The 22,109-nt window shown below is 46.2% G+C and overlaps 2 protein-coding genes and 1 long non-coding RNA gene across 7 annotated transcripts in view; 1 reads left to right on the top strand and 2 right to left on the bottom strand.

The window, feature by feature from the left end:
- LOC146175200 (uncharacterized) overlaps positions 1–22,109 on the bottom strand; it is a 164,520-nt gene that overhangs the window by 14,027 nt on the left and 128,384 nt on the right. The gene's annotated exons all lie outside the window — the stretch shown is intronic.
- On the top strand, positions 2,630–5,612 carry LOC146175202 (uncharacterized). The gene is made up of 4 exons (XR_014701884.1): positions 2,630–3,366; positions 4,546–4,611; positions 4,789–4,861; positions 5,549–5,612. It is a non-coding gene; the product is annotated as an uncharacterized LOC146175202 (long non-coding RNA).
- Positions 6,506–12,346, bottom strand: LOC146175201 (uncharacterized). 5 transcript variants are annotated; one of them, XM_084584639.1, is made up of 5 exons: positions 12,036–12,346; positions 11,692–11,923; positions 11,458–11,620; positions 9,226–9,654; positions 6,506–6,946 (listed from the first exon to the last, which is right to left on the bottom strand). In XM_084584639.1, exons 1-3 carry the CDS (start codon positions 12,311–12,313, stop codon positions 11,510–11,512), a joined length of 621 nt encoding a protein of 206 aa, XP_084440765.1. In that variant the 5' UTR covers positions 12,314–12,346; the 3' UTR covers positions 6,506–6,946; positions 9,226–9,654; positions 11,458–11,509. The 5 variants fall into 5 exon arrangements, 4 of the variants coding, with proteins under 4 accessions (XP_084440765.1, XP_084440767.1, XP_084440764.1 ...); XM_084584641.1 differs by having other exon boundaries at positions 11,710–11,923; XM_084584638.1 differs by having other exon boundaries at positions 11,458–11,616; positions 11,710–11,923.

Raw genomic sequence — 22,109 nt, 5'->3', positions numbered from 1 at the left:
GACCAGAGAATAGTGAGAGTGTAAAGCGTGGCCCGCATGGAGCGTTTTTTACACGCAAAAACGCGTCGCACACCCGACGCCCGCGCCGGCGTCGACGATTTCACTCCCACATGGTTGTTGTTGTTGTGGCTGTAGGAAGAAGGAAAGGAAAATGCACGGGCCTGCTACTGGCTCTGTAGCTGAGCCACCTCCGCTGCCTCATGCAGATAGAAGAGAATATAGAGAAGAAAGAAAAGCAAGAGGGAAAGAAAGACGCGCGCAGCGACAACAGGCGTCGTCCACCACCAGCGGTGGCGTGTGCAATGACGGCCTACAACAGAAAAAAATTCGGTGCCAGGCCAGCCCCCCCCCCCCCCCGCCCGCAAGCAGCGGTGACCCACCTGCACCAGCCCGATCAGGGCAGAGCACTCCTCAGCAGCCGAGTGGCGTTTTTTTTTTTTTTTTTTTTTTTTTTTGCCGCCCAGTTGCGCGACGCACGTGCCCCCATCCGGCCGTGCGTCGAGGTCGCGCACATCTTATTTCCCTGTCGCCGCGAGCTTCAAGTTGGGCTTTCCTCTCTTTCTTCTGGGTCAGGTGTGTGAAGAAAACAGGCACAGACATCACTTTCAACAGCTATGGATCTAAACGCAGAAGCCATAGCACAAGAGAGGTATCAGAGGTCCGCTGGCAAGGCTAGCAGCTCATAAACAACCTCCGAGCTCAGCGTAAACACTCGTAGCCCCAGCGGACGGCCCACCTTCACCGAACTCTAACCTAAAAACCTAAAAAAAAAAAGGAAATGCACGGTACCCGATGCCCGGACCTTGCTGTCATCGCCTCGTGCGCGGAGCTCTGATCGGCCGTTTCGGCCGAGAAAACCCGAAACCCTCGGCGTCGTCGGAGCGCCAAACCCCCGTCGTTCTTTCCGCTCTCGCGAGCGAGTCTCTCTCGGCCGGCGTGGGCGTGGCTCCGACCGGAATCACGTGGCGGCAGCTCCGGCTCTCATTGGCCCTCTGCCGCTGCCGACTTCTGGCGTCGGCGCGTCGTCGGCGTTTTTATCTGTTCAGCCAGATCCCGACGATTTGGCAAAATCGTCCTCTCCGGCGGCAAAAAAACGCTCCGCTGCCGTCGACGCCGGCGAATCGCCCGGAAAAACGCTCCATGCGGGCCACGCTTAATGCTGCGAGATGCGACCTTCGAATGTCGCCCAACTTGTGGCATCAGCAAATTATGGCGCAGTAGCCGGATGTGATTAATGTTTACGGCCTCATTCAAGATCTTGTTGAAAGCATCAAGCGCTGGGCCTAGATTATCAATGCCACCTGAAACGAAGGCACATCCTTCATTTATTTCTATTTTCACCACTGTGTTCGATTCCGAGACAAAGAAAGAAAAGAGGGATTCCAGGCCATACCGCATGCTGAGCTCCGCGAAGATGCGAGTCACGTTAAAGAGCTCCATCTCTTTGACTAAACCTGTGGCTTGTGCGATGGCGGTCACAAAGTCGCTCACGTCTTCTCCAAGAAGCTTCACCCCTGCGATGGTTCTTTTCTTCGGAGCGACGAGGACTTTCCAGCAGCGCTGGTTCCCACACTAAGAGGACACGAGCTTCCGCTTCATGGCTACCCGAAACATGGGCGAGAGGTGCTCGGATTACCCAGCGTCCGCCCTGGAATACACATGCGCGTAGAAGTCTCGGCAAGGATCGGCACTAAGGTTGAGAACACGGAGTACCGCGAGTGCTTCGTCTGGACAACAGAATGAGTTGGCGTTCTGGACCGAAGGGCCGGTCTTGCTCCCACCGAGTATGGCGAGAACCACTACAGCGCCCATTATAGCCGCCGCGATCAGGAGGAAGTTTGTGCTGATTTTGATAGCCACGACGGGCGTAGGTGTTAGCGGCGTCCGACCTACGGTGGCTGACACTTCGGCAGTCATGCGAGTTTTAACGATTGCCTGCTTGGCTCGCAGTGGAGCTTGCCACGTCCTTACCTCGGGTAGTGCGGCTACTTCGGACACTAGCTACTGCACTAGCTACTACACACAAATGTTCTCGAAGTACTTAAGATCCTAATTCAGGCAGCACGGAACTGACAACAGCTATGTTATTAGGTCCGCTTCTTTGATATATAAAAAATTTCTCAGAATTCTTCTTAATTAATTATACCAGGAAAGTGACAGAGAAGACCGAGAGGCCAACTCCTTATGTGCACAAACCGTGCAGGAAGATTTTGAGACTGAATTTCTAGACGCAGGTCGAATTTTGATAAATTGATGAATATGTAGTGCAATGTATAACTCTGAAGGACAATTTTTTTTTAATGTTTGCCGCTCTTTTCGATTCTGCTTAACAGTTTATGCCCGTTTCCTTGATTAAAAATAGTCGCGAGACTACATATACATCTTCGGTCTTTCAACCGAGTGATTTGTTTTGAACGAAGCTAGAACAGCCCACTCCACTAGACAAGTGAAATTTTTAATATATGAGTAAATTTTTGTTCGTTACTCTGAATCTGGGACGCGCCATGAATTTTTGCCGGTGCCTCTTCTGATCTAAACGAAAACGGTAGCGGTTGACAGAATCTCCACCCAGCAGTTCACCATGCACTCACGTCAGGTCGCGCTACCCTTACTTAAAGGGCCCCTGAAACGCCATTTACGGCCGTATTTTGATGCTACATGTGTTTAGAGGTGGTCTTAGTGAGCATCGAGATCACATTCAAAAAGCTCTGCGTGTTAGCTGTAATTTACAAATAATTTTGGAAAATTGCCGCTCGCAGCCGATTTGGGCGACTCACCACCGTGCGTTTTCAGCCGCCCAGCCCATGCGACGTCATTGGGGTTAGCGTTATCATTGGCCATGGCCATATGACGTCACGTGTAATTTTTGCAATTATAGATTTTAAAATTAGCACTATTCTTCCTGAAAGTAGTATTTTATTCGTTAGTTATTATTGTACATTAAAGAAAGGTAAGAATTCTGCGCGCATCTTGATAGAAGCGGAACACTTCCGGCCGAGAGAGATCCGTCTGCTCGCAAAAGCACGTGTTGCCCGGTTGTCAGTCTTGAAATCTCGCGATCCCAACTGCTGCTGCTTTTTTTCTGGTCTGCAATGGACCACCATTGCTGTGTAGTTGGCTGTAAAGCCGAGGACAGGAAAGATGTTATAATGCGACATCGTGTCCCTACAAAGCAAGGTGTCACGCGGGAAAGCTGGCTCCAACGCGTCGGGCTGTCATCGTCGGACAAGCGCCAGGAGCTCAGAGTTTGTGGCCGCCACTTTTCCCGTGACGCATAATCCCAGTTTGGCGCAGCAAACTGGCCTCAACGCGAGACGTCAACGCCTCAAGTCCGACGCTTTGCTGACGCAGTTTCTCCCTGGAATGGTAAGTTTTCTGGGTTGCGAGTTATTGTGGAAACACGCGTAGCATGGCTCGGAGTCTCGCATGGAAGTGCATGAAGCCTAGCGCAAGTTTTGCAGGCGCAGATTCCTTGCGCGCAAACCGCTCTTGCGGGAGGACCACAACAAGTTAAGGCGCTGAAAATGTATGAAAGGGAGCTCTCGCCCTGCGGCGCGCGGATAAGGAAAAGAAAAGAAAGATAAGGCGACCTGCGCACATGAAACCATGAATTAACATACACTAACGTGTACGCGATCACAACAATCGCAGTATAATTTGCCTGGGTGGTGCAGTGGGTTAGGGTGGTCGACTGCTGTGCCCAAGGCACAGCGGCCGCTTTTTAACGGAAGCGCAAGCAAGGTGCCCGCGTACCGGTGCGGACAAAAATAAACGGAGCACGCTTTTTCTTCATTTTTCACTCGGTGCATATTTGAAACTGGTAGTCGTGGTATGCGTGGACCGGTAGTAGACGCAAGTGCCCTTTCACGGACAAATATTTCCTGATCTCCAGTGAGGAAGGCGTTATTTTAATTTGACTGAAAAAGCCTAGCTGCTCCATTAACTTACGTCCTCACCTGTACATGTGCTGTGCGATGTCACTCAGTGCTGTGCGGCGCCTCGTTTGAGTCGAATTTGGGGCGTTGAACCCCATAAACCAAGCCTGACTTGTAATAAAAAAAATACCAGCACACTAATAACAATACAGACCAACTGCATCCCCCCCCCCCCCCCATCCACCTAAAGATATGCTTATTTTACAGTGCGTTTAGTCTACTCTTGATCTTTGCCTTTTAACACCTGTATATGCATGTCTTTCTCATTCATGAAGTGGAAAATTGAAGGGGAAATTGGCTCGTTATGATACAATTAATGAAATGAGCCAACAGTCGAGTCCAAGGTAAATGTAGGTTTCTTTTAAACACTTTTGTGGTTGATATTGATCAGAATTAGTCATGTAACGATTTAGGCAGAAAGATAATCAAATACCAAGTGGAAGGAAAAATAATATGTGGTATATAGATAAAAAAAAAAAAAAAGAAGGTATCCCCTATGACCTTGCACTTGCAGACTGTTGTCTCCTTTCATTCTCATTCATGTGCAGAATAATAAAACTGCCATTAACACAATATGTTGATTATGCACAAATTTCCTTTCTTTTCCTAGCATGGCAAACCATCATTGCCAGGAAGCCCGAAAGACCTCAGCACTACACAGGTTTCCTCTGGACAGGTTAGTACTGTTATCATGGTATTAATAACAATGTATATATACTTTTATATTTATATTTATGTATATTTAGGCCACATATATAACTTTGAATAATGTTGCACACATATATGATGGCTCTATTGCTAGAAGCTATATAAACTAGCACAACTGTTGCTATGTCATTATGCTTTCATGCAGTTAGTTACGTGTTCAACCATTGCTTCAGGCACCTACCGGAGGTGATCCAAATACCACAGCTCTTCCTGTAGAGGTGAGAATATTTTGGATAGCTCATTTTGTCCAGTGGATGATGCAAGTCTTTTGACATACATACATGCTTAATTTTCAACTGTACTGAACAGCTTTGTATTATATTGCATATGATGGCTCTATTGCCCGAGTAAGTAAGCTAGGCAAATTAGTGCAAATGTTATGTCTGCTTCCATGCACAAGCTCGATCATCGCTTGAGGCACCTTCTGGAAGCAATTAAAATGTAGCTCTTCCTGTATAGATGAGAGTATTTTGGAGTTCAAATAGTTAATTTTGTTTAGTGGATGATGCAAGGCTTTGGTGTGCACTGGCGCACCAAAAAAAGAAACTCGGAGCACCTATATTAACTGGATTAACATGGGAGACCCGACGTTCAAAAATAATGAGCTGCTGGATTGGTTCATGGAACAGTGTATTAGTCGATTGTCCTGCACTGCGTCTTTTGTTTGTGCTGCTAACATGCCTCCAAATTTTTCAGGGCTCTTGAAACTCCACAGACTACAGCTTGTCTGTGCAAATTTTTTAGTCATATCAGTTCTCCACTTTCAGAATATTTGTGTATGTGTAGCAAGTTGACAATGTTTGCATTTTGTTACGGGCAGTTCACTCTATACAGCACCTGAAAATGAAAGCATGAAAAATTTCAAATGTGCAACCATCATTATAATTATGAATATCTGTCTGCAGGAAGCATCACCAGCAGGGCCTTCAACTACTCGCACGCATACAGTGGCAACACAATGTGGGAGTGCCATTCTGTTGGTAAGTCATTATTAATAAAGATGTTGTAGTGTTGTGAAAATGTATTAAAGAGCTATATGATTGATTACATTAAACGTAGATGGGGTGCTTGCGAATAATTTTAAATATATGAAATTTTTCCAGGCACACAGGTGTCCATTGTACTTAAATATCTAGTCAGCACCAAGGTTCAAACAGAGAAGCCTGCCACCAGAGAAGTCGGTGGCAGGCTGCTATCACTGGCCAGTTACTGCTATCACTGGCCGCTCGTTAGAACAGAACTTCTTTCATCCACTTTTGTGCATTTGCTGGCTATGCCAGGCAAGAAAATTTGTCATTTAAGCACTGTTCATTAGGCAAAAAAAAAAAAGAAAACTTAACGAAATACGTCACCTATGTGTCACATATTCACTCATTCAAACCTGCAAATATACCCTCCCTGTGACACAGTCCATTCGAATGATAGCGTTCATAACTCTCATGCATGGCTTGACATGATTAAGGATGTGGTAATACTCACAATGGGTCAACAAATATTGCCTTGATGAGTCTATAGAGACCATGACTCATACATACCTTGCACACCACTAATCTCGGACGTGGTGTTAGGATATTCACAGTTGCGTCAGGTAGCAAAAGGGCAATTTTTCCTTACATAATATGGTCATGCTGTGTCTGCCTAGTGTACATTAGTGCTGTCTTTAGAGCTACTACGGAGCCATCACATGCACTTTGAAGTTTAATTTTGCACAAATATTTGAACAAGTCACTAAGATGCACAAGGATATTTGATTCTGTTGTGAAAAAAATATAGGTTGCGTAGCCCTAAAGTGTACCTAATTTGCCATGGCATTTTTCTGTTCCCTGTTGATAGAATGAAAAAAAAAAAATGCATACCTACTATAAACTTTGACAGCAGCTTTATTTAGCACATTTTACAGCCAAGACATTCCGAGATGAATATCCACGGCTACTACGTATTAGTTCATAATATTAACAATCACATGGCACCAATCGCTGACATCACTGCACTTCTTTTTCAGCGACCATCAGGATGAAATGGCCCAGTCAGCGATTGAGGAACCCCTCTACAAAGAGCGAAAATTCCTTGTGTTCGAGGGTTGCCTGCGGCAGCTTCTTGAGACCTGAACAATGTGCGGGCAAACAAGAACCCTTTACTTTAGCATAGCGGGAAGCCTTGTGACTGTGAAGGGGACATGCTCACTGCAGCATTCTTTCCTCTGGAAAAGCCAACCACTGGTTGAAGGAAAGGCAGCAAGAAATGTCCTCCTGGCTGCAGGCATCTTGTTCTCTGGCTGCGGTATAGCTTCAGTTCTTCGGTTCCTGCAATCCATTGGGGTGCAAGGCATCACAGAGAGGACCAACTACAACTACCAACGGGCATACTTGCTACCTGCCAGAAATGAGGTGTGACAATAAGGATATCTCTCATACAACATTCAAGTCAAAGTATATGTCATTAACTCGATAACTAGATGTCGCATCCTTTCATGACAACAACTTGAAGCTACAATGCAACATATAAAACATATAAAATGCAGCATATATGCAACAGCGGAGGCATTGCAGTGCAATGCACCTGCTACTGCACATCTCTGTTGCCTTTGGCTACATGTTTAATAGACCAGCTGCATGCTCTAGTACTGAAGGCATAATTTTTGCAATTTTTTTAGTAAATGTGCTGTGAGAAAAGTGAAAAGCAATGCAGCATTTGAAACCTGCCCCCCTCATCCTAATATGCATTAAGGCAACCACATGACTGCAAGTTTGTAGCCTCTAAATTGAACATCTCCTTCTTTGCAGCTTTTTCAGCAAAGGCAAGCAGAACTTGCTAGTGAGCTTGTAGGGACAACAACAGACCTGGCAGGGGATGATCGCTGTGACTCGCCAGGCTACAGCGCAAAGTACATGACTTGCAGTGTACTAGCTGTGCAGAATGGAGCCATTTTGCACACTGCACAAGTTGAAGTCGGTGAGGTAATGCGACTAGTCCTTTCCGACAACTGAGGTTCCTCCTAACATCACATCCTATCTTACGGCATTTCAACCCTTTTGCTCCAACTTCAGTGCACACGGACGCAAGTGGCATAGGCCTCAGTGCTGTCCTCGTTTAGAGCTATGACGACTGTGAACATGTGATTGCTTATGCCAGTCGGACTCTAAGCAAGACTGAGCACAACTACACTATCACCGAGCAGGAATGTCTCGCGGTTGTTTTCACTGTGCAGCGGTTTCGCTGCTACCTGTACGGAGAGCCTTTCGTAGTAGTAACCGATCACCATTCCCTATGCTGGCTACTCAATCTCTGTGATCCGTCTAGTCGCCTAGCCCGCTGGGCACTTCGCTTGCAAGAATACGACTACAGCATTTCATACAAAAGTGGCCGACGGCACGCAGATGGAGACTGCCTTTCCTGGTTGCCACCTGCCACGACGGAATGCGACGCGGACAACTTTGATCATTACGTCACTGCTTTATCTCAGAGATTTCCAAATACTCATACCTTTTCAACCGAGGAACACACCGATCAGCATCTGGAGTCGTTCTTAGCTGCTGCTCAAGGCCCAACCTCGAACAGCCAGTTTTGCCTATGCCTATGTGATGGCCTGCTATACAAAAAAGTTTACTCTCGTGGCTGCTTGCTCCAGGAAAGTGTCTTGTTTTTTTCACCGAGCCCACGACCAACTTGTCGTCCCCACTCCCTGTACGGCCGCCGCTACCGACCAACTTTGCGATTACGATACCTCATTAGATAAGAAGGCTGTGAGAATCCGTTTTGCTACAGACTGTCGGTTAATTAATATTCTTTTTGCCTTTGTTTAAACTTTGACCTGGCTTAGTATTTTGTTAATTGAATATTCGTTTTGCCTTTGTTTAAACCTTGACCTGGCTTAGTATTTTACGCTGTGTTTTTGTGTAACTCTCGCCCTTACTTACTATCTCTGGAATACTTGTTTTGTTATTTTATAGTCTTCTTTACCGCAGCGTTTGTTCATTGTCGGTTTTTTCTCTTGTCATTTATTGAGTCGTTTTTTATTACTATCATGTCCTGGTGTTTTATTAATTTTTTTATGCAGTGTAATTTGGACTACTACCTATATATGTTCCCATTGTGTGTTAAAAAAGTGACGCATAAATTTATTCCTTGATCACACACCAACACACGCACTTCACTGGTCGACCGGCCTATCTTTTAACTGTGTTCTCAAACCTCATAGAGGGACGACGGGTAACCGTAAAGGGGATCCCGCGCCTCTGTTAATCGTTAAGGCGGGGTTTGTGACAATATAGAACAGACCAAAACTGCAGGAAAGGTATTACATATGCTAAAAAATTACAAAAAGGTCAATGAGCTGCAAGGATTCATGGGATTTGCCAACTTTGAGAAAAATTTGTGGCACAACCTGCACACTCTAGTTCAGTGAAAAGAACTGCTCCCCCCCCCCCCCCCCAAAGAAATTGCATGAGTGCACTCAATTCTGCTTAGGTGCAGTAATGTGAAAGCACTGCGAATTATGTCACACTGCTTAAATTGGTCCGACATTACGCTAGCAAACCTCGGCCGCACTCATCCAGATGGCGTACGTGTATGCCATATTTACCCAGGTTAAATGAAGGAGTGGTGCAGATGGTACTTCATGAAGATCACAATGTTTGCCGCACAGCTGAACAGTATGTTGTAGTTTGAACTAGATGAAGAGAATGATGCTTACTGCACAGCATGAGAGTGTGTTGCAAAGTGCATTGCTCGTACCGTAGACGGGGAATGCCTCAGCCCACATAACCAAAGCAGAAGCCAGTGGAGGCCGCTTGGAACCGTCAAAGCCGACAGCCCACCATCACACACCCACGTAACTGGTCGGAATGCTCTGCCCCAAGGCAGGTGACCTCTTCCCCTTGGATAAGTGCTCCCTTCTTCTCTCCTTGCAAATTTCATCGTGGTCTTTTTCTGCAAAGCTGTAAATTCTTCAGTTCTGTTCCTTCTATCTGGTGCTCTGTTCTATACTGCCTTTCGTTTTCCTTTGACTATCCTGCACAGATGAATAAAATGTAAACACCAACACTGGAAAAAGCGACCATGAAAAGAAGCCACAGAAGAGGAGATATGCGGATAGAAAAGCGACAGTAAAAACTAGAAACATATTCACAGATCTCAAGGAAGCAAGATAACAAGCCAAGCTGTCGACAAAGTTCAGGCCCCAGAAATTGCAAGAGAACAAGTTAAAAACATCCTTATCAACAGTGCCAAATGAATGAATCATGAAAGAAGCTCCTCGCTCTATAAAATGCCAGAGGGATCAATATTAGAACAGGCAATGACAAGGTCTCCCAGCCCAACTAAGTGATTCCTGCGGTACAGGCCACAAAATGAGAAGCAGTGGCTACCTTAGCTGGCAGAATTTGTGTACATATATTCACTGTGAAAGGAGAGCGATGTAATGCACAGTTAGATACAGCTGATAATCAAGAAATAGGGGATTATGTCCAGGCATGACAGCTGGTGATAGCCGAGACAGCTAATATAAGGCTTTTAGAGCATTCGCTCTACTTCTCCCGTGCACAAACCTCAAAGTGAATGCAATGTTGACTTTGAACTCTCACGCTGTGCAGCAAACAATGTCATCTTTATAGCTTAGACATGAGAGCACTATGCTATTGCCACAACCTATCACACCTCATAGTAAAACTACAACACCCTCTCGCACTGTACAGTAAACATCGCCTCTATCAATTTCTAATTGCAAGACATTTTCGTGCGCTACAATGATCATCGTCTTAATGTTTCATCTACTCCTTCTCCTTCATTAAACTTACGGAAATACACCATGCACATACGCCACCTCACTATAGACGGAGGTTGCAACCATGCCAGACAGCCTGCCGAGACCATTGAACAAAGAGAAGCCAGACTAGCCCATTGCCAAAAAGCTGAGCAAGAGTGCAAGCGAGCCAAGATCGAAGTGGCAGCAGCAACTGTGACTGCTGCCAATGGCTAACGCTCATGAAATTTGGTTCAAGGACGGTTGAACCTGCACAACGTTTTGAAAATATGCAGTGCTGGCCCTACACTTTGGCAAACACACCTGAAAGGGACCAGCTATTACTGCAGCTTGGAGATAAGAAATGTAACACTCTGCAAGCATATTAGACTGTAAATAAATTCAAATTAATAATTCAGATCAGCAAATGCAGGAACAAGAGTTGTGGTTTGATCTGTGCTTCACCTGTATTACTCCACTGCTGGAATGGATGTATTCTGCGATCTGTTGCCATGTATTCACGGCTAGGAGTATTAATAAACAAACCTTCAAGCACTCATTTCATTGTGTCAGTATTGAGCACTCACACACTCGGTATCAATCAAAACACAGAATGCTTGTGCTGCCTCGGCACAAGCATTCTGTGTTTCGAGTTTAATTTTTTTTTTCTATAAAATTCCATTCCAAATAAATGAATGTTTATGGTAGATGCTTGGAAGCATGTGCTCAAGCAGACTTGGCGATGCTCAGCATTGTCCTCCATTCTGGATTGTTTTTGGATGTGTATCTTTTTTTTACTAGGATTTGAATTTTCTTCCCAGGCTTTATATTTCACTTACTATCAGTTCTACACCTTTCTTGCTTAGATATCTACAAGTTCTGGCACTGAGATGTCTGTTCTTAAACAGTGCCACAAAATAGACACTTGACGCAGTGCATAACTTGGCGTTCATAAAATAGCATTCTCTATTTTTCCACCTTAAAAATAAACGCACTTCCATGCACCACTCGAAGCAGTGCGCCTGGCACACGTGATAAAGTTTAGAATACAGCATGCAGTGAAGCGACAATCACCTGAGATTAAAGGGGAGGGTGCCTGAATCCCACGTAGCTCGCCGACGGCAATTCACGCCGAACCCGGCAAACGACGCAGGCTGGCAGGACCACCCTGTTGCCTTCGCCCAGCTTGCCCCAAATCCACATGGTAAACAAGCGGTAGGCTATGAAGCGGTGCTGCCTGAAAATACCACGCTTTACAGTAAACGGATCATACACACAAAAAAAAAAAAAATAATGCGAATCTGTCACCTGACGCTTCCGCACTACCTGCTTGTTTACATCTCCGTCTCCATCGATGTTCGCTCCCTCCTCCTCTAGTGCAATGTGCACAGCCCGAAGGACTTCGGGCGTTAGGCACACGCTTTGGAACGCTGGGTGGATCGTAATGCAGCCGCCGTCCTGCCGGCACACCACCAGCACCTCCGGCATGCTGCGGCAGCACACATCTTCTTCAGGTGTGGGCATGCTTTCGCAGCGGCACCTGCGCATAAGTAAAATGTGAAAAGGCCGCGAAGCAAACACGAAACGGCATTTCGTGAAGTAAGAAAGTTGTAATAACTTATGTGCAGTGGCGAGTGCGCCACGGAACGCACCATGGTAGGCCGTCGTCTCCGTTGCCAGCGGGTGGTTCAGAAGGGCCAGTCGATGGCGTGCTGCTGTCGTCGCTGTCTAGCGGATCACGAAACGGAGTATAATCATATGGATCAAAGTCCAGCTCGGCAGCGGCTTCACGCAGGCCTCGCTTCGAGCTCGGGATCCATGCGATCCATGGCGACCGACACGCGAACCGCCGCAAACACGAAGGGGAAGAAATCGGAGCACTACCGGAAGTAAACAAACCGAGAGTCGGTGGCGTCACTTCGTGACGCATTATGGGCGGGGCGTCGGCCCGGACATTTTCTTTTTTTTTTTTGGCCGGCGCATCGGCGTGTATGAGTTGAGGGCTACAGTGACGGGAGAGGAGGAGCGTCATTTTTAATATGGAATATCTGCGCTATTAAAGATGTTAGCCTAAAATTTTTTTGCGCTTTGCTGACTAGTGAAGGCACGCCGACCGCTCGTGCGCCTTTCTTAAGCACGGCTTCAAGCTTTTCATGGGCCCTTTAAAACATTCAAAGGCACATTGCATAGCCTGGTAAATTTATTTTTGTACAAAACTTAGGGGTAAAAAATGTTGAAGTGTACCCGAAGCTTTCATTCGACCGTGTACGGCCGCATAGGCGAAGGCGCGCATAAGCGGATTGTTGACTGTATTTTATTCCTCGTACACGATAAATGTTCGATGCTGATTACGGCCTTTGTATAAACCATAAGGGGCGAAATGTCAGGACCTGCCGGTTGCAACCGACGCGGGCGAAGCTAAAAGCGAGTGCGCGTTTCCCCTTGCGCGTGAACGGCTGTAGCGGAGGAGCAGCAGTGGGGCGGTGGAAACAGACCCCATTGGAGAAGCCGTAAGAAAAGAGAAGCGAGCTCTCCCTCGAGATCGGCCGTGCTCTGTCCTTCACGGGCTTTATCCTTCACCGACACCCAGCGCCACGGCCGCCTTGGTGGTTCAAACTGACACTTCCGCAATCACAGCCCACGAGGCGCTTTCGGCGGGCCGCTCCCAAGGGAGATCAAGCGGTCGTGCCAATGGTCGTCTAGTGCGATGGGTCCTTCGCCTCCAGGAATACACTTTCGAGGTGGTGTATAAGAGCGGCCGACGTCAGGCCAACGCAGACTGTCTACCACGTCTTCCTCTAGCTACACCTGAGTACGACGCGGACACCTTCAACGATTACATCCAGGTTGTGGTTACAGAGTTTTCGGACCTTCAAGTGTTTAAATCGGAACAGCAAAGCGATCAGGGCTTCACGACTCTCTACATCGCCCCGCTGACCCGTCGATGTGCCGGCCGGTTCTGAGTAACTGATGATATCCTGTGGAAAAAGTAGCATTCTTCAGTGGGCCCACATTTACCACGTGTAGTTCCCAAACCCTCTGTTAGTCTGTTTTGCGCGTGCTGCATGACGATCCCACGTGACGATACCACGGCGGAGCATCCGAGCCGATCACGCGGGATCAGCTCGGATGCTCCGCCGTGCACAGGAACGCTTTTATTGGCATTTATCGAGCATTATGTGGCCAGTTGCACACAATGCCAGCGCCACAAACACCCTACATTTGCCCTCGCTGGGCTGTTTCACCCTGTGTCACCTCCCTGCATGCCGTTTGAGCAAGTCGGCATCGACCTGTTGGGTATATTTCCGAAGTCTTGCTTTGGCAACCGCTGGATTGTTGTTTGCACCGATTATCTTACGCGGTTCTGCGAAACAGCGACTATCCCATCTACAGCACACCAAATCTCGCTCTTTCTGCTCCGTTCAGTGATCCTACGCGCGGATTATAAAAATTCTAGAGGGCACCTTGGACCACTAAAGTGCGATGAGGCGAAAGCCTTTATAGCGCAGTTGTGTTGGTTTGGTTTGTGTGGTTTAAAAGGCAACTCCGGTGGTTTTTCATCATTTTACGTTTTTGGTTGAATTACATTCCTCGGCACGTCCTGACTGCAACACAAGATACCGTTTTTCGAAATTCCAATTAAAAGTATTTTTAAAAAGGAAAAACAGCAAATCGGAACCGAAACTGCTTCAGTGCCAAAAACGACGTCCCAGTTGACGAAATGGTGACGTCCCACTCGGTATTATAAAAACACTCGTACGTGCGTCGGATGGTGAAAATAAAGCATGAAAATCATGACGCACAGCATAAAATGTGAGGTAGTTCAATATAAGCCTCACAATTTCATAATCACGCGGGAAGTGGACAGTAAGGCCGGTATACTGTTTGTGACGTCAGAAACTCAGTGTTGCCCGCAGAAATAGTCTCAACTTAAGCCATGAAAACGGCATACCTTAAAGTCGGGTTATAGTGCTCTAGAAGATTGGGCAGTGTGTCGACCGCGCCGCGAAATGCATGGGAGCGGGGAGCCGCTTTTGCGATGACGGAGGTATAGTGCTCTAGAATATTGGGCAGTGTGACGACCGGCGCCGGAGAGCGGGCCGCTTTTGCGATGACAAGAACCGACTCCCGCGAGAGGGCGCGACGTGCAACAGGGGTGCCACGTTCGCCGCTCGGCGCGTAGCGGCCGCGGGGATAGTGGCGGTAAAGATAAGGGTCGCGGTTCTCTTTGGAGCTATTTTCAGACGCTACGCAATTAGTGTGATAAATAATAAAGAGATCAATGGTATTACATATATATGTGTATATATTTTGTAAACAATTGCAGGGGCCGCTCGCGCGCAGGCATTTGTGGACAGTGCTCGGACACTTGCGCGCGAGCGATGCGAACTCGTTGACCGCCTTTACTTTGTAAATAATGTACAAAGCTCCCCCTGTCCTTTCTTCCTATCGCTCCCCTCTCTACTTCCCCTCGCTATCCTCTCCCTATCCCCTTTTCCTTCCCGCCGGCCGCAGCTCAAGTGCTTCAGTTTTTTAGATAGCAGTTGCCGCGGCCGGCAATACTCTTTTCCTTCTTTTTGATTATTTAAAAAAATAAATCAACCACTACTACTTATTCCAGGTGCTTAAACTTATCCCTGCCATTCTTTTACGTCTATCGGGAGACATCGTGACATCGTGCACGCTTGGGTAGTCCTTCGGAGCAGCCCGCGATGTTTGAATCGCTATCTGAAACTCTCAACATTTCTGCCTGCAGACAGTTACATATCGTCCAGATGAGCAATTTGTACTTAATGTTCGCAATGAAGCGTGGTGTTTTGCATTCGTTCTTCCCGTAAGGGAATAAAGGCTGCTGCCCAGGAGTGGTATTAACACGCGGAGAAAAACAGTGTACATGCGAATCAATTAGCTTGTGCTTCGTAAGGCCTCTTTAGGAACACCTATTTTTTACACACCTTATTCACGAACACCCGCTTACATTTTCAGCTTGCGCTTATTAATACATAACAACGTTTATCTTAAATCACCAGTAATAATATATCTCTTTAATCGGTGCTCTTTAAGTGCCCTAATCACCGCTTATAGAAATTACAAATACAGAGTGCGAGCAAAACACATTTATTCACTACCGTACTAATTTAAAGCACTGTGGTATTTACCGGCAAAAAAAATAATAAACAAGGTATACGCGACTCAAGCGTTTATTCTTTCTTCGTGATTAACAATTACGTATATCGCGGACATTTGTTTGCGTGCCACTGGATCAGATTCCATTAGAATATGCTGTGGAAGTGAGGAATCGATTTCAAGAATTAGATCTAGAAGACAAAGAGCCCGAAGAGATGTGGACTGATGTTCGTGATATAATACAAGAAGTTGCTACTAAGGTAGTTCCAAAGCAAAAGAAATGCAAAAAAGCAAACTGGTTATCTGAAGAGGCTTTGCAAATAGCTGAGGAAAGGAGGATGGCAAAAGGTATGGGGGAAAGAGAAAGATACAAGGTTCTCAATGCGGATTTTCAGAAAATAGCAAGGAGAGATAAGAATGCCTTCCTGAACATACAGTGTCAAGCAGTTGAGGACAACAGCCAATTAAGGAACACAAGAGCTCTGTATAAGGCAATCAAAGATATCAAAGGAAGCTTCTGTGCTAAGCTGGGCGTGATAAAGGACAAACGAGGCAAGGACCTCACTGAAGCCTCAGAGATAAAGAAGAGGTGGCAGGAATACACAGAAGAACTGTACAAGAAGGACCCGGATGTGCAAACCCAACATAGGACGGTTGTGATTACTGATCTCGAGCCGGGCATCCTGAAGAGTGAAGTTGAGTGGGCCTTAGCCAGCCTTGCTAAGAACAAAGCTAGCGGAATTGATTGTATTCCAGCTTAGTTGCTTCAAAACCTCAACCACGACGCTGTTAACACACTGCATACATTATGTCAAAAGATTTGGACAACCCTGCAGTGGCCACAGGATTGGAGGAGGTCAGTTTACATGCCCATTCCAAAGAAAGGCAGTGCCAAAGATTGTTCCAACTACCGCACGATCGCGCTTATTTCGCATGCTAGCAAGGTGATGTTAAAAATCCTGCAAGGTAGGCTGCAGCAGTATGTGGATCGGGAGCTTCCGGACGTGCAAGCTGGGTTTCGCAAGGGCAGAGGAACTAGAGACCAAATTGCCAACCTTCGCTGGATCATGGAAAAAGCAAGAGAGTTCCAGAAACCCATTTAATTCTGCTTTATTGATTATGCGAAAGCGTTTGACTGCGTAGATCACAGCAGATTGTGGCAAGCTCTCCAAGAGATGGGAGTTCCAATTCACCTCATCTGTCTCCTCAGGAACCTTTATGAAGGGCAAGAGGCCACAGTCAGAACTGGGCATGGTCTTACTGATTGGTTTCCGATTGAGAAAGGGGTGAGGCAAGGCTGCATACTGTCGCCCTGCCTATTTAACCTATATGCAGAGTGCATCATGAGGAAGGCCGGTCTGGACGAGTCTTCTGCTGGAGTGAAGATTGCTGGAAAACGTATCAACAACCTTAGATATGCGGATGATACCACTTTAATGGCAGAAAGTGAAGTGGAACTCAAGAGACTTCTGATGCGTGTACAAGAAGAGAGTGAGAAGTTTGGGCTTAAACTGAACATTAAAAAGACGAAGATCATGGCGTCTTGCCCTATCAAGTCCTGGAGCATCAATTGACCAGAAGTGGAAGCTGTGACAGATTTTCTGTTCTTGGGCGCCAAGATTACCTCGGAAGGAGACTGCAGCCATGAAATTAGGAGACGCCTGCTTCTGGGAAAGAGAGCAATGGTTAGCCTTGACCGCCTAGTAAAGAGCAGAGACATTAGTCTGCCAACCAAGATCCGTATAACCCGTGCTATGGTCTTTCCAGTTGTGATGTATGGATGCGAGAGTTGGACTGTGAAAAAGGCTGACCGCCGAAGAATTGACGCGTTTGAATTGTGGTGCTGGCGAAGACTCCTAAGAGTTCCTTGGACTGCCAGAAGATCAAATCAGTCGATATTGTCGACCATAAACCCTGACTGCTCATTGGAGGGTCAAATTCTAAAGTTAAAGCTCAGCTACTTTGGTCATCTGATGAAAAGAGAGGAGTCGCTGGAGAAAGATTTGATGTTGGGAAAGGTTGAGGGTCGCCGGAGAAGGGGTAGGCAGCGAACGCGATGGTTAGATGGCATTCTCGAGGCATTGCAGATGAAGCTATGTGATGTTAAGAAGATAGTGAGAGACCGGAAAGCGTGGCGTGACATGGTCCATAGGGTCACGAAGAGTCGGACACGACTGACCGCCTGAACTGAACTGAACCAAAGGGTGAACCCGCTGCTTAGATGAAAAAAAAAAAAAAGTCAAGTACAGCTAGGACATTACGTCAACTAAAATACGAAAAATTAAACCCGTCACATACGTAATACGTTCATAGTGGGCACTTGAGTGCGGACGCTTTACTGGCATCAAATGGTACAGAACAAACAAACAAAAATAAAAGCACTGATAATTGCGCATCGAATTGGCAGGTATGATGCAGTTCTTGGCGCGCACCGAGAGAAAGCGGAAAAATGCGAAAAAGATGACGAGCACCTAATACGCAAGCAATTAATATAATGCCGAAATCAAATGCGGGCATAATGCGTGTTTATTCTTTGAGTGTGTGGTATGGAAATATGAGTAATCGACTGGATATACTTGCAACTACTGCTTACCAGACTATATATAATCGGGCTACTTGCCGCGGATGCTCTTTGCAGTACTAACCAGACTATAATTGTTAACAAGGTTGATATTACACGTGAAATACTTCCAAGGGAATTTAATTATTTTCCCTTTGGGAACTCTTGTCGTGATTCGCTTACTTCGCAAAGAGCGAAGCCACAAAAATACATTAAATTTCATGGAGTGGGAGCTTTTCTGGAGCTCCAAGTAGGTAAACGTTTTGAACCTTCACATTTTACAGGAAGTTTGCAAAATCTGAAGCGCAAAGCAGTCGAAAAGGACCGTGCATCCGAGCCAAATGTTTGAGTAAAGTGCGACCTAGTTTCGAACCTCTGGCGCTATTTTTGTTCGTGGTGAGAAACCGTGCCGGCCTCACAACCTCTCTTTCGCAGAAGGATGATCTAGCGAAAGCGAATTAAGCGTACCCTATAGCCTCTGCGTCCTCTATTTTCCGTCATTTCTTTTTCAAAGCTATTCATTTGTTTTTTATTTTGTATGTACATAAAACAGGACTAGAGCGATCTTCTGGAGGCAATGACTTGCATATTACCGGTGGCTTGCGCACCCTAGAATGGAAACATTTTCTGGAACAATTAGGTCATTGTTAAAATATAACGCATTGAGATTAAATGTTTTAAGTATAGCGCACATCTCTGGGTATTTATAAAGCTACCCGTTACAACAATGTTTCAGCTTATGGAGAGAAAAGAAAATGGTGTGTTCTTAGATTAGTGTACAGTTTCACGAATTGTTGTCTCTTAAATTTCAACGCTTATATCTTTATACGCGTTCGATTGCAGCCTGTTTGTGCACTGCTTTCCTCTTCCCGGGCCTTCATTTGGTTCTTATGCTCGGTTGTTTCCTTTTTTTTTTTATTGTTTTTAATATCTCCATTTTTCTTCGTCTTTAGCTGCCTGCTTTCTTCGTCGTGCGTTTGCCGTGCCGCACGAACATTCTGAACCTTTATTCACATTCGCGGTCGCTCTTTTCACGGCGCTGCGTGCCTTCCACCAACCCCTTTCTCCCTCCCTAATAGGCGACACGTTTCTTTTTATTTTCCTGTGAAACCTTTACCTCCCACTTCTTCCACCTTTCCTGACCCACTGTGTTCCGTTATTCAGTAGCCAGTTGGCGTGGTGTCGTTCGTTTTTCATGTCCTTACTTTACTGTATCTCTACCTCCATGCGGGGTAGTCCACATTTAATTCATATCCAACTGAATGCCGACTTCTCTAGTGGCTTCAGTGACGTGCTGTAGTCGGCATAGTTGGCATGAAAAACAACGGAATATACCATTTTGGACTGTTTTGATAATGGGGTTACTGTGACCAGTTTTAGACAGCGCTCAAACGCACGTGTAGTATGTTTCACTTCTTCATACATCCTGCCTCCACACAGCCCTCTTTTCAAAACGACTACATTTCTGGACGTGAATTAGGTGCTTTAGGAATGCTAAAGCAAATTGTACGGCGAGTGAAGCGTGCTGTGCGAGTCGTACGCCGGCCCTCTCCAAGCTTTTTTCTTCGGAGCCAACTCCTGTCATGTTACACCCCCGAGGTGTTGCCGACGGCCAAAATGGAAAATAAATTAGGTGATTGCTAACAGTACTGAGCACCGGTAACCAGCATATTTGTAAATTCTTGTCGCGAACAGCTCGAGACGACGCACAAGCAAACAAGAATCTACAGTCCGCGCGGTACCCGCCCCACCGCACAGCGCGCATACGCGGGCGCTCGGACGGCTGACACACCAGTTGCTGGTGGCGCCCTCTGCGCTGCGGCGCCTCCGTCATCGCAAAAGCGGCCCCTCGCTCCCATGCATTTCGCGGCGCGGTCGACACACTGCCCAATCTTCTAGAGCACTATAACGGAGGCGCCGCAACGCAGAGGGCGCCACCAGCAACTGGTGTGTCAGCCGTCCGGGCGCCTGCGTATGCGCGCTGTGCAGCAGAGTGAATACCGCGCGCACTGTACGTTCTTGTTTGCTTGCGCGTCGTCTCGAGTTGTTCGCAACAAGATTTTATAAATATGCCGGTTAATGGGGCTCAGTACTGTTAGCAATCACCTAATTTATTTTCCCTTTTGGCCGTCGGCAACACCTCGCAGAAGCAACATGACAAAACAGCTTGGAGAGGGCGTACAAATTCAGACTCGCACACCACGCTTCACTCGCCGTACAGCTTGCTTTAGCATTCCTAAAGCACCTAATTGACGTCCAGAAATGCACTCGTTTTGAAAAGAGGGCAGTGTGGAGACAGGATATGTATGAAGAAGTCAAACATGCAACATGTGCGTTCGAGCGCTGACTAAAGCTGGCCACAGTAATCCCATTATCAAAACAGTGAAAAATGGTATATTCCGTTGTTTCACGCGCAGACTATGCCGACTACAGTAAGTTACCTGAAGCCACAAGAAAAGTCGGCATTCAGTTCGAATGAATTAAATATGGACTACCCCGCATAGAGGTAGGGACATGAAAAACGAACGACACTACACCAGGTAAACGGCTACTAAACACAGTAGGTCAGGAAAGGTGGAAGAAGTGGGAAGTAAAGGATGCACAGAAAAAAAAAGAAACCTGTCGCCTGCAAGGGAGGGAGAAAGGAGGCACGCAGCGCCGTGAAAAGAGCGACCGCGAATGTCAACAAAGGTTTGGAATTGCCGTGCGGCGCGGCAAACGCACGACGGAGAAGAAAGCAGGCATAAAGACGAAGAAAAATGGAGAGATATGACAGGCAATAAAAAAAAAAGGGAAACAATCGAGTTTAAGAACCAAATGGAGGCCTGGGAATTAAGAAGAAAGCAGTGCGCAAAAAGGCTGCAATCGAACGCGTAGATATAAGCGTCGAAATTTAAGTCAACTTCGTAAAACTGTACACTAATATAAGAACAAACCATTTTATTTTCTTTTCATAAATTGCAACATTGTTGTAACGGGTAGCTTTAAGTACCCAAAGATGCGCGCTATACTTAAGACATTTAATCTTAGTGCAATATAGTTTGACAATGACTCAAATGTCCCAGAAAATGTTTTCCTTCTAGGTAGTTTTTATTGTGCGTGCTCAAGCAACCGGTAACATGCAAGTCACTGACCCCAGAAGATCGCTTTAGTCCTGTTTTGGTGCACATATAAAATAAAAAAAAAAGAACGATGGAAAATAGAGGACGCAGAGGCTATACTGTACGCCTAATTCGCTTCCGCTACATAATCCTCCAGCGAAAGAGAGGGTGTGAGGCCGGCACGGTTTTTCGCCACGAACAAAAACTGCGCCATAGGCTCCAAGCTATAGTCGCAATTTACCCAAAAATTTGGCTCGAGTGTACGATCTGTTTGGACGCCTTTGCACTTCAGATTTTGCAACCTTCATTTAAAATGTGGAGGTTCAAAAAGTTTACCTACTTAGAGCACCAGAAAGCTCACACTTGAAGTTAATGAAATTTCATGTGTTTTTGTGGCTTCGCTCTTTGCAAAGTAAGCGAACCACGACAAGAGTACTCAAAGGGAATAATTGAATTCTCTTGGAAGTATTCCACGTGTAATATCAACCTTGTTAACAATTATAGCCTGATTAGTTCTGCAAAGAGTACCCGCAACAAGTAGCCCGATTATAATCCGGCAAGCAGTAAATGGCGAGCGTATCCAGTCGATTACTCACATTTCATACCACCCACTCGAAGAATAAGCACGCATTAGTGTCCGCATCTGAATTCGGCCTTATATTAATCGCATGTGCATTTGGTGCCCGTTACCGTTTTCGCGTTTTTCGTTTTCTTGCGGTGCGCGCCAAGAACTGCATCATATCTGCCAATACGACGCGCAATTGTAAGTGTTTTTGTTTTTTTGCTCTGTACCATTTGATGCCAGCAAAGCGTCCGCTCTCAAGTGCCCACTATGAACGTATTCCCTTGTATACGTATGTGACAGGTTTAATTTCTCATATTTTATCTGAAGTATGACATTTTTTAAATCTAAACAGCTGGTTCACCCTTTGGTCAGC

Source organism: Amblyomma maculatum, chromosome 11 (genome assembly GCF_055883805.1).
Source record: "Amblyomma maculatum isolate TAMU_Amacu chromosome 11, ASM5588380v1, whole genome shotgun sequence".
NCBI classification, from domain to species: domain Eukaryota; kingdom Metazoa; phylum Arthropoda; class Arachnida; order Ixodida; family Ixodidae; genus Amblyomma; species Amblyomma maculatum.
The sequence above is the reverse complement of the archived record's forward strand: the minus strand, read 5'-3'. Positions and strand labels throughout refer to the sequence as shown.

Bases quoted from the DNA above. Each gene is read 5' to 3' on its own strand.
- LOC146175201 (XM_084584638.1), bottom strand. From the start codon at position 12,313: ATGCGTCACGAAGTGACGCCACCGACTCTCGGTTTGTTTACTTCCGGT. The intron at 11,924-12,035 runs GTGCGTTCCGTG...ACTTATGCGCAG, and splicing joins GGAGACGACGGCCTACCATG to GTGCCGCTGCGAAAGCATGC. The intron at 11,617-11,709 runs GTAGTGCGGAAG...ATTTTCAGGCAG, and splicing joins ACGGAGATGTAAACAAGCAG to CACCGCTTCATAGCCTACCG.